At 38.1% G+C, this 12,400-nt stretch overlaps 1 protein-coding gene across 1 annotated transcript in view; it reads right to left on the bottom strand.

Annotated features, from left to right (window-relative positions):
• Nucleotides 1-713: 713 nt before the first annotated feature.
• The window catches only part of AASDHPPT (aminoadipate-semialdehyde dehydrogenase-phosphopantetheinyl transferase), a 32,275-nt gene continuing 20,588 nt past the window's right edge, over nucleotides 714-12,400 (bottom strand). Inside the window, exons 4-6 of the mRNA XM_074570615.1 lie at nucleotides 11,985-12,146; nucleotides 6,204-6,281; nucleotides 714-3,128 (exon numbers count right to left, since the gene is read on the bottom strand). Coding sequence (XP_074426716.1) covers nucleotides 2,970-3,128; nucleotides 6,204-6,281; nucleotides 11,985-12,146 — 399 coding nt within the window. The 3' untranslated portion in view covers nucleotides 714-2,969. The remainder of the gene's footprint in view (nucleotides 3,129-6,203; nucleotides 6,282-11,984; nucleotides 12,147-12,400) is intronic.

Raw genomic sequence — 12,400 nt, forward strand, 5'->3', positions numbered from 1 at the left:
GCAGCCAGTTTCTCCAGGAGAATGCTGTGGGAAACCATACCAAAGGCTTTACTAAAGTCCAGGTAAACAACATCCACAGCCTTTCCCTCATCCACCAGGCGGGTCACTTTGTCATAGAAGGAGATCAGGTTTGTCAAGCAGGAGCTGCCTTTCATGAACCCATGCCGATTGCACCTGATCGCCTGGTTGTCCTTCATGTGCCGCATAATGGCACACAGGGTGATCTGTTCCATGACCTTCCCAGGCACCGAGGGTAGGCTGACAGGCATGTAATTCCCTGGATCATCCTTCCTGCCCTTCTTGTGCATGGGTGTCACATTTGCTAGAGACCAGTCGACTGGAACCTCCCCAGTTTGCCAGGACTGCTGGTAATTGATGGAAAGTGGCTTGGTGAGCATTTCCACCATCTCCCTCAGTACCCTCGGGTGGATCCCATCCGGCCCCATAGATTTGTGTATGTCCAGGTGATGGAGCAGATCCCTCTGTCACCATTTCCCTTTGGATTACGGGGGCTTCATTCTGCTCCCTGCCCCTATCTGCTAGCTCAGCAGTCTGGGTACTCAGGGAACAACTGATTCTACTACTAAAGACTGAGGCATAGAAGTCTTTTCCTCATACTTTGTCACCATGTTACTGCCCCCATCTAATAAAGGATGGAGATTCTCCTTAGTCCTCCTTTTATTACTAATGTATTTATAGAAACTGTTTTTATTGTCCTTAGCATCCAAAGCCAGGTTAAGCTCTAGTTGGGCTCTGGCCCTTCTAATTTTCTCCCTACCTAGCCTCACAACATCTTTGTAGTCTTCCTGAGTGTCCTGCCCCTTCCTCCAAAGGTCATAAATTCTCCTTTTTTCCCCCCGAGTTGTAACCATATCTCTCTGTTCAGCCAGGCCAGTCTTCTTCCCCAACAGCTTGTTTTTCGGCACATGGGGATGGCCTGCTCCTGTGCCTTTAAGACTTCCTTCTTGAAAAACCTCCAGGCTTCCTGGACAGCTTTACCCTTCAGGACTGCCTCCCAAGGGACTCTGTCAAGCAGGCTCCTGAAAAGACCAAATTCTGCCCTCCAAAAGTCCAAGGTGGCGTTTCTGATTACTTCCCTCCTTGCTTCTCTAAGAATCAAATCATACTCTGAATAGGCCTCCTTATTCTGCAGACTTCAAAAACCTGTGGCAGAGCAAGTCCATCCTTTCAGCTTGGCAACGGTTCTAGTTATCTCAGCTATTAAGCACCTTCATGTGCTTGCCATCTAGGATTATAGTACACTTCAGGTAGAACAGAATAAGACAGAATCAACTGAATCAGTTAAAAATATCCTATCCCAGTAAATGATACTGTTACATATCCACTGAATAGCCTCTTCTGGCCTCCACGAAGTGCCAATTATTTATTGCAAGTTGTATTTAACTAAAAACAAAACAAAACATTACCGTCTGGAATACTGGACTTACAATTTGTATATGAATTATTCTATATTTCTGTTAACTTCAGATTTGAAGTTACTGAAGTTACATAACCCCTGTGGAGCCTGAAGAGAAAAGTCACTGCTTCCTTGATTTGCAGTTTTGGAAAGCAAACCACCAAAAACTATGATTTCCATGCAACATGAGAGAGTCATTTGAATGGAAATAAAAATATTAATCAGAACTGGTGGAAGTAGGAAAGATTAACAGCACATTTGAATTCAGAATTATCTACAGCAAAACTCCAAAAGCTCGTATAATATTGTAAAACTCATATCCTTCTCTCTCAAAACCTTTTCTTTATCTTTGTAATAAGGCATGGCTTCAAAGGTTACGTTACAAGTAGATTCTCCTTTAGTCAGAATACGGGGTGCAGCGGAGTTGTACACAAACTTGAATTCACTGAAGACCTATGTTTAACTGTAGGACAGAAATTAACTCTTTTTAGTTGTGAAAATCATTCCATCTGGTATGACTCATTCTGTTCAGTACGTTTCGTTACATTTAGATAGACCATAATGTACCTATGACTTCTAAAAAGAAAAGTGAGTGATAAAGCAGGAAAGAGGATTTGTTTTGAAAAAGAATACAAAATACTCTAAAGGAGCACTCAAGATCTACAGATCTTCTCCAGAAATTTTAATTCTCTGTAAGACAATAAAATATTCTGTCTTCAGATGTTACAAGACTATTCGGAAAGAAGTAAATAGGGGTTTTTTGTTGTTTCCTCCCCTCTCCCCGTAACTCAGTGTCTAGGACAATACACATGTAAATGCAAATCTAGGAAAACTGAAATGCTGTTTGGCTCTTATCTATTGCTGAGGGGAAAAAATACAAAAAGAACTGTTAAAAATCCAATCCAAAGTTACACACAGGGAGCTTTAATTATCAAAGACTGTAAATGAAAAGGATGCTAAATGCTTAAAAGTTAATTCCCTGCTTCAAACTAGTTTTGCACAGATATAGTTCCAAGACTATAGACCTCTTCAGTCTGCCATTACACAAAGTGTTGTACAAACACTTGCACCAAATAGTACCATATAGCACCATATGGTAACAGCAAAAGGATTTATACCAATTCTTCTGGCTTTATTCATCCATCTCAGAATAAAACTACTATTTTTTGTAAGAGAAAAGGCAAAATCATAACTTAAGCTTCAGCATAAATGAAATGCAGAAACACATTTTTATATATTAAACACTTGTTGACTAATCAACATTATTGTAACTCTGCTCCCTGTTCCTAGTGCAGGTAATTATCGAAGTGTAAGAACCACAGGCATGGAAAAGCAAAACAGCATGGGGTCAGCTTACGCTTTTCACTCAGAATTCCTTCAGTGGAGAAACATGCATCTTCCTTAAGATATTGACAAAGAACGACAATTTTAAAAAGGTGAAAATCAGACTGTTAGTTTAAATAAGGAAAAACATGTCTCATTTACACATGTACACTTATTCCCACACTTCAGCATAACAACTGTGACAATTTTCTTTTTCTTACAAGTGTTCTTATCTTGAATGTGAATTCTGTTTCACTGGACTCTCCTGTTTAGAACAAAAATTATCCCAATATGCAGAATCCTCAGGTGCAACTGGAATACCAGATGCAACTAAATCTTCAAAAGTCAATAATGTAAACTGTGGTTGGTCAGGGTCCACAGAAGATACCTAAGGAAAATACGTATTAATATTACATGAATCAATAAATCTCAATTTTCCTCCTGCAATATTCTCCTGTCAGCTTAAAGTACACGTTGCTTATTGAAGAAGAAAATATTGCAGTTGAGACCAATGTCCCTGTCCCTAATTTAGGCTATACAGTAACTAATAAAAGCATGTTAAGAGGCCACACAGGAAAAGCAAGTTTTTCTTTGAAACTCAGGTTAGAAAACTGAAAGAACGAGGGACACAGAATGCTGTAAATACCACAGAACGAGTGTTTAAGTCCAGAAAAGAGGAAGAAAAAAAACCACCAACAAACCCAAACCGACTGTACTTCATTTGCCAGCAGACATGATTATTTGAGATGATAGCATGTTGATTTATTCCACTAGAGGTGTGCCTATGCATACTCTTTTTAGCACCAGCAATCACCGAGGTTGTGCATGCTTCTGTCAAACTCGTGCTATTTAAGTACAAAAGCGGTTACAAGCAACCCACAATTCCCTGTGTTAAATCCAGATTAAATGCAGAATGAGATATTAAAGTGTCATGGTCTGTGTTAATCCCATCACTTCAAGAAAAATGACATTTCAAGAAAAAAAGGTTTGGTTTTTTGAGCACATGTTACTGTGCAGCCTGCTGTAAGCTATCTGCAAGTGTAATTCTTTCCAAACAGCAGGGCAAATAGTACAGCGGCAGGAATTGAACATGAATAAAGCAGATCCTTCTAAATTTGGCATTTGCCCAAGCAACATACTCTTCCATGTTTTATATTAGATAAAATTCTGCAGGTGGGTTATTGTGTATGTCATACAAACTGACACATTTTTGATGCAGGCTAAGGTACTGTTAACTTCTTGGGGAGCAAATACTGATGTCTGGTAATCACAGAATGGCTGAGATTGGAAGGGGGCTCTGAAAGTCATCTGGTCCAACACCTCTGCTCAAGCAGAGCCACCTAGGGACAGCTGCCCAGGTGCATGTCCAGACAGCTTTTGAATATTGCCACAGATGGAGACTCCAAAACCTCCCTGGGCAATCTCAGTCATCCTCACAGAGGCGGGGGGCGGGGGGGGGGAAGTGTTTCATGAAGTTTAGAGGGAACCTCCTGTGTGTCAGCTTGTGCCCGTTGCCTCTGGTCCTGTCACTGGCCACCAATGAGAAGAGCCTGGCTCTGTCTAATTTACACCCTCCCTTCAGGCATCTAGATACGTTACTAAGATTCCCCCCTAGCCTTCTCTTCTCCAGGCTGAACGGTCCCAGCTCGCTCAGCTTTTGCTCATAACAGAGATGTTCCAGTCCCTTAATCATAGTTGTGGCCCTTTGCTGGACTCTCTCCAGTATGTCCGTATCTCTCTTGTACTGAGAAGCTCAGAACTGGACAGTCCTCCAGGTGTGGCCTCACCAGCACTGAGTAAAGGGGAACGATCACCTCCCTCAAGCTGCTGCCAATACTTCATCTAATGCAGCCCAGGGTACCGTTAACCTTCTTTGCTGCAAAGGCCCATTGCTGGTTGACGTTCAGTCTGGTGTTTACCAGGACCTCTAGTGCCTTTTCTCCAAGGCTGCTATCCAGCTGGCTTCTCATCCATCCCCGGGCAGAGCTCCATGTACTCCAGCTACTCTCTTACACAAAAGGCAACTCGGGCAACTCCCCCTCTCATCTTCCCTGCCTGTCCTTCCTAAAGAGCCTGTACCCCTTGATCACAACCCTGAAGCAATTGCATAATGTCTACATGCTCCATTTTTTTAAACTTAGATGTAGAACACCTTTCCTCTCAACACATCTGGCAACACATAGAATCCTTTTTTACAGTTAGAAAGAAAGAAGGCCACTTCCACTTCCTCCACATTCCTGTCAGGAGTCCTGAAAAGGGGGAGTCACAGAATGCTCAATTGTCCTATTTTAAATGACCTTTTCTCAGTGAACTGAGCTAATGAAATTCAGGTCATCACAACTTTAGACAGTGGACAAGTATGCCTTTGAGACTTTTCTTGATTCAAAGGCTTTTCATCATAACTCTTGATACCATGCCTATTCTCTCTAAGATAATTTTAAGGTGTGTGACAGTGATACATTTGAGCACTGATTTACCACAGTAAATCCTCAAAGGCAGTTTACACCTCTTTTTTGAATCTAAACAATACTAGTTAAAAGGCCTGCCTCTCCGAGGTCTGCCTCTCTGTATTATCCATGAACACAGACTCAGACTTTATGACCATGACAGACGTGTGCATGAACACTTTCATCCTTTTATTCGTTCATATACTTATCGTTTTTCTAGTTTCTGGCAGAATCTTTCTATCTGCATAACAGAAAACAACTAACCCATTTTCTTATGAGCAACTAAAACACCACAGACAAACCTGGCAATTTGTCACACTTTCACTTGCTGACTGTCCGGCTATTTTGGCTACAACTTGCCAGTCTGCCTCAAATTTGACTTTTATGGCTATTTTCATGACCAAGATCTTTGTTAAATTGCACAGAAAATCCTGAAAAGCTTTTAAACAGCTTTGTTGCTTCTCTCAATAAAGAGACCACATGGAATGAAGACTAACACTGCTGTTCTTCCCATCTGTTGGTGGCTGTCGCTTGTCTCGAGGGTTACCCTGTCATAGTGGTGTTTGAGAGATGGATCTGCTCTGGGATACAGGCACTGACAGTCCCCCATTAAAATCAGCTTGGTGAGGTGCTGGACTAGTTTAGCAGTCCAGATTGGTTCACTGTCTCCATTTCCCTTTGTGAAAACCATCTTTCCCACACAAGTACTAGCAGACTGTGACAAAAATCACTTAATCTTCTCTTGAATGAACACACTGAATGCTGTAACGCGTACATTCCAGATTTGACTCCCACTGCTGTCCTCTGAAACCATTTCACCCTCCCAGACCTTTTCTGAAATAGGCACAACAGAACTAGAGGTAGCAGTTCAGTTAACAATCTGGTTAATACTGTGCTTAAGATAAACCTCCCCCTTGGCCCTACATCTGAGATAACACTTTTAGGTACAGCATCAGACTAAGTTTATGTTCAAGTAATTAGTTACCAAGATCTGAAAACATTTCATAATTTCTTACATCAGAATGCTTCTGTCCGAATCCCTCCTGTTTCCCGAGAGCCACTGCAACATGATGATGGTCATCTAACCGGGTTTCCTAGTAAAGATGAAAAATGGCAACGTAGATGCATTTTCTTCACTCTGTTTCCAGTAAAGACTATATAAATGTTTAGAATACAGTTCAGAACAATAGCAGAACATAATTTAAAATACTTTAAAATAATGACACTCAAAAAGCAATAGTCCTTTATAGCAGTTATGTTGGAGAGCTCAAGGATGCAGATACATTAAAAAGTTGGCAGGGCTGAACTGGTTACTATAGGTTACATTCATCTCATCCATTTGTAGATATTTATATTCAAGCTTGTGACCAGAGCATTCCTTTACCAGTCACTTCTAAGTCACAAGCCATATAACCCATCTTAGCTATCTGTTTACCAATGAGATAAATTGTGAACTTCTGGGAGGTATTCTGAAAAACAACAATGTAAGCGTAAACTTAAAGCAATGACTCTCTCACTCTTGTCTTCAAACAGCATGTAAAATCACAACTTTAGGTTTCTGACACAGCAGTCTGAGCACTGCTCTGTGTAAATATGGTTACTCAACACAGTTTTTAGATATATAGCTATATTTACACATAGTATTATATATTACATTTAGTAATATAGTTTATCTATTTAATAGTTTTGCTTAAAACTGTCTTCCTCTAGAAAGGCAAAGAATTAATACTGAACAATTCATTTCAAAAAAACCCACTTTTATATTCTGTTTCTGAATAATGTTTATTCTATAGTCAAGTCATAATTCTGTTGGCTTTTTAAAAATATATATATAAAGGTGGGAAGGAATATGTTTTCCTTGCTTCTTTATCCAAAAATTTTCACATAATTTCTGCACAAACTTTCTAAAATGGCAATCAAGAATAACAAGAATTTTACCTAGAAAAATGAACAATTTAGATACCACCGTTAATCTGAAAATCAGCTCGTAGTCTAGATATTCTTCTGGGAGGTATTACTAGACCTCCAATTTCCACTTCCTTAGGAAATACTCTAACTGCACTATATTATAATATAAAGAAAGTATCATGATGTCCTATTTCCTCTGACAGGCTGTTGGTTGACTTTTTTTTTTCCTTTTTAATCTAAGCAAAATGTCTCTTAAAACAATACTGCCAGTCTGCATTGGGCTTCTCTACAGTTTATCTACTATATAGGATTTTCAAAGATTTCAGTTGCAAGGATACCATTTCTGTGATTCCCAAACAGCCCTGTATATAAAAAAAATTGGGCCAAGATGCTCAGCTCAAATCTACTCAACGCAGCTCAGCCAAGACAGCAGCTGCTCTAGTCATGTGTAGCAACAGTACAACTGTAAGGCTGGGAGACTTTACTGGCAAAGATGTGGGTGTCTTGGCAGATAGGTGCTAGTGTGGGAGTAGAACTGGGTTTTTACTTTGATCTCTTCAGCACCAAAACTGGGCCTATTTGACAGATTTAGCAGTGAACTTTGTATCCCTCACCTACTTAAAAACAAAACATCATGCTCCCATTATTTTACCTTTCTGTAAAGCACTAGTAAGAAAATGACTATTTCAATTCTGTCTAGATTAGGAGAAATATTTAATGCATATGAGAAACGCTAACAAATTTGCAATGTAAGTGGTATTTCACATGACTGCATGAGCTACAGGTGTACTTGCTATGAAGTGTTTTACTAGGCTTCCCATTCCTTTACCAGGGTACGAGACTGAAAATAAGTCAAGCATAAAGAATGCTGTCTGAGGTTTGATGAAATCTATCCATTTGAACACATCACGCATATTTCTATAACTTCCTCAAAAATAAAAAAAAGACTATGAAAATTAGATGTTTGATCAAGGGCTGCTAAACAATTTATATAGTTCTAGGGTGGTAGCGTTTTGTGTTTGTCTAAATTGAAAAATGACTACATCTAGTTTTTAATCACTTCATTTCCCTCCCCCCCCTCGCCCTTTCATTTTTTGCAGGTTAAAGATTGATCAGAAGTGAGGGCACATCACAGCACATTCAACAGTGGCCTGCATCTGTAGTCAGAAGTCTGCAAACCCCACTGCATTAAAGCTTTTAACTTTATGCTAAATGCACGGAAACTTCTTTTTGTGAAGTGAACTTAGATATTACTTCTTGTTTGTGCAACTAAAACGTATTATAGATGAAGTCTTTTACATATTGTTAATAATTTTTTGTCATCTCAAAGGTGCATTTAACAGGCAGTGACTCGAGAAAACGGGGACCATTCTCCTGCAGAGACCCTGCCCCAATGGACAACTAATTCAGAAGGTTCCACCTCTACTTCACGTATCTTCTGTGGTGACAAAAGCGTTTTCAGCATCTTACAATATAACATAACAAACTATGCCCTTTATCTTATCTTTGCTGCTTCAGAGAAATGTAAATCCAACCAAATACAGAAGGGAAGGAGATCTTTCCTGGCCCCTACTATCGGCTAGCAAAAACCTTAAGGTATGGAGTTAATGAAGGGTACTGAAATCATAAAAACCAGGGCATCAGCTTGCTTCCCTTTACATCTGGAGATATTGCTATATCAGCTTATAAAATAAATCCAACTTCTTAAATGGAAATAGAGGATTAAACAAAAAGAGAAAGAGGACAATTATACAGAATTCCTCTGAGGTAGAGAGTTCTGTAAAAGATTCCTCTCTATAAACCAGAAAACATATAATGGATAGAAATTTGTTTTCCTCTGCACAGAACCAAAGCGCTACTAGAGTTGTTCAAGCTACAGGCACACTGAGACTTATAATGACCTCACTTCAAAGGCTCGGCAGAATGATGTGTCTGGGATTCAAATCATTCTGGATTCACTCAGGAACAGACAGCTTATGAGGAAACTGCACCTCCCCAGCCAGCAGAACTGATTGCTGTGCGAATCCAGTTAGGTTAGCTAGTCTCGGAAGTAAAAGTTTTCATTCCTATTTATTCCGGACAATAAAACAGGATTAATTTATCTTACTGAGGGTGAAAGACTCCATTATAGTTGTATACCAACTACAATTACTAAATATGTTCCAAACTGACCCAGGTGATCTCAGTTTGAAATTCATACTCTGGAAGTAAAGTATTTGCATATAGACAAACCAAGCAAATATTTGTTTGCATTTTTTCATAACAATTATTTGTGTAGTAGCAGTGATGCCAGGTGATTCTTAATCCCTGAGTGAGGTTTAGGATAAATTATGTGCTTCCTTTATAAACTGGTTGTATCCAAAATTAAGGTAGGGACTAAAGCAGAAGCATCTTGAGTATCATTTAAGAGTCCTCTTTAATACAGATTCCAACAAGTGCTATCCAGCCATTCTTCCTGATTAACTGTACAAACCTAGGACCAATAAAGAGTCACGAATACACTCAACATTTTGCAAATCAGTAATTAGGACTTTTTTTTTCACATACCAGATCTGCTACAGATATGCATATTATAAACTTCTGTTTCTCTCTTGAAATCAAAAAGCTTGTCATAGTCATTATTGATCAACTTATTTCACTTTTATTAAAATTAACCAGTACTTCATTCTGTAAGTTTATTTTCTTCAAAGGAAGTAAATAGAGCACATAGAATTACCCATAATAATAATAATAATAATCATCATCATCATCAGAAAAATGACTCCGTCCTAAATTAACACCCTGACACAAATAGCGTATCACTCTTCATTGGGCTAGTAAACTTTTAATTAGTACTAAACAGATTCGCCTTTTTAAAATGAGGAAAGTGTGGACTGCCTGTGTGAATAAAGCATATTTAGCACACACAGCAGACATACCTTAAAATTTAATTTATGTTTTTAAATGAAGTTTTATTGTATTTTTTCCTCCTACTTCTTTCAAAACAGTTGGAAGGAATCTGAATAGCAATCTCTAGAGTACTATATGGAAACAAGTGTCTAAAGCTAAACTGATCCATCAAGACCAAACAAGATGATGCTATTTCTGAGCTGTTGCCTTCTAAGATCAAAAATATATGAGGAGTGGAAGAGGGAAAAGATCCTTCAAACAAAAATAAACCCTTGGTAAAGGGACCACACAAACAGTCAACTACACAACAAGGTAGTTCATTTGGTATTTGCAATGAAGTAAAATTCAGAAAATTCTATCTCCATTTCAGAACAGGCTTTGTTCTTGTGAACAGTTACTGGTGTCTGAACAGTGTCAACTTTCATTAGCTCTGATTCACTAGTACTTCTCTTGACCTTTCAGTCATGACAAGTATAAGGGGGCAAATCTTTTTCTAGTCCTTATGCTTTTAAGTTAATTTTTTCACATTACATGGTACTTTCTGAAGGACACTTCAGAATATTTTGTGTAATTTAAGTGGGTAAAATCCCCTCTATTTCTCTCTTCTGTTTTTGGTAAATTAGATTTTCTCTAAAACTGAAATAAAACAAGCCAAAATATGCAATACTTGGATTTTAAACAGCCTTGCTCTCTTTGATCATCTTCCATCATAAAGATATAGGCAGAACTGAAATGTAAAAGTGAGGTTTTTTATTTGATAGAAAAGGTCACTCACGCAAATTTAGCACAACAGGGAACAAAAGGAAAATACCATACCACTAATATGCAGTCTTAAAGGCGATTCTTAATGACTTCTCTTAGGTGACTATTCTGGATTTCTCAAGATTAGTGTTTTCAGTTAACAAGCTGTTTCAGGAATTTGGCTCAAGGGCAAATAATGAAACGTAGACTTGTATAAGTAAGAAAATAGGCACAAAACTAAAGGAAACTTGGGAGAAGACAAAAAAGTAAAGTGATGCTTAATTTTAGGCTGGGGATTGGTAACTGAAAAACATTTTTTTTCCCCAATTTTATTTTAATAAATATTGATATTCAAATGAAATTATATTCCAATTGAGCTTGCATTTAAATGAAACTTGATAATAAGTCCGTTCTTTGAAATACTACAATGTGCCTCATAAGGCTGTGCTCTTGGGAAGCAGGAGGGCAAAGATTGGAGAGGAGACAGTACTCAGACAAAAATTAATTTCAGCTTCTAGCAATAATTACTAAGCAGTAATTACTAAGTAATAAGGAAAAATCAAATAATTATAAAGTATTTAAGTAATACAGGGAGCTATATAAAAATATGTATATGTATATAAATATATATATAAAAAAAACTATATGTAAAACTTAACACTCAGGTAGAAGATTGAGCCCAAACTAATGTCCCAATTAAGCAATGGCAAGTTTTTTTGCATCTCTCCATTTCCACAGACAGCAGCCAATCAGCACACTGTAACTCCAAACCCACAAAAGCACAGGTTTCTACCAGCTTGTATGGACAAGAAGAAAGATGCTCAAAGGAGCTGAAGACACCTTCTCAATTTCAAACATCTAACATAAACAGCAACTAATAGGGCTATTCACTCGCCCCATTCTAGACCAACTGATGAAGAACTTTAAAATGTCAGACAGTGTTCAGAAGTTAGGTCTGAATACGCTTCAGTGAGCCTCCTGCATGTCCTAGGATGAATTTCATAGAGTGCAAGGAATACAGTCCAAGAACAGAAAAAATAAAAAGCCATTATAATTAATGTATCTCTGGGGTGTTTTTGTGATCATCAAAAATACTTTAAACTGCTGCGGATTTATATCCTAAGTTTTGACTGATATATGTTCAATACAGAATAAAGGTGTGAAGCTGCAATTAAAAAAAATAATCAGATATGTAATGCAACCATAGGGTGTTGAGACTGTTTATCATTATTGAAAAAATAAATTAGAATATTTCTTACCTCAAATGTCCACTCTTCTTCTTTATCTCCATCCAGAAGCATTTTTGTCTCCTTATACACCTTCCCTATTTCCAGTTGCAATGGGGACACATTAAACTCAATTCTTTGCAAGTTAAAGCCGATTCCAACTCCAATAGCCTTTAAGAAGCTTTCCTTTAAGGCCTAAACCATAGAGTAAATGTATTTTATTCACACTGTCGGTTTTCAAAGTGTTCTATAAACATTACTTTTGAGCAGACAACCTAGACCAAATAAATTTAAGACTTGTACTACTGGAAATGCGAGGGTAGATTAATGCAATTATCAAGCGAAATAGTTATCAGTGTTGTTAATACCTACCCTAACTTGCTGCATTATAATGAACATGCAACCAGAATTACCAAGGGGCACATATAGATATGGACCCTTTACCTTGT

Source organism: Larus michahellis, chromosome 1 (genome assembly GCF_964199755.1).
Source record: "Larus michahellis chromosome 1, bLarMic1.1, whole genome shotgun sequence".
Classification (NCBI taxonomy): Eukaryota; Metazoa; Chordata; class Aves; order Charadriiformes; family Laridae; genus Larus; species Larus michahellis.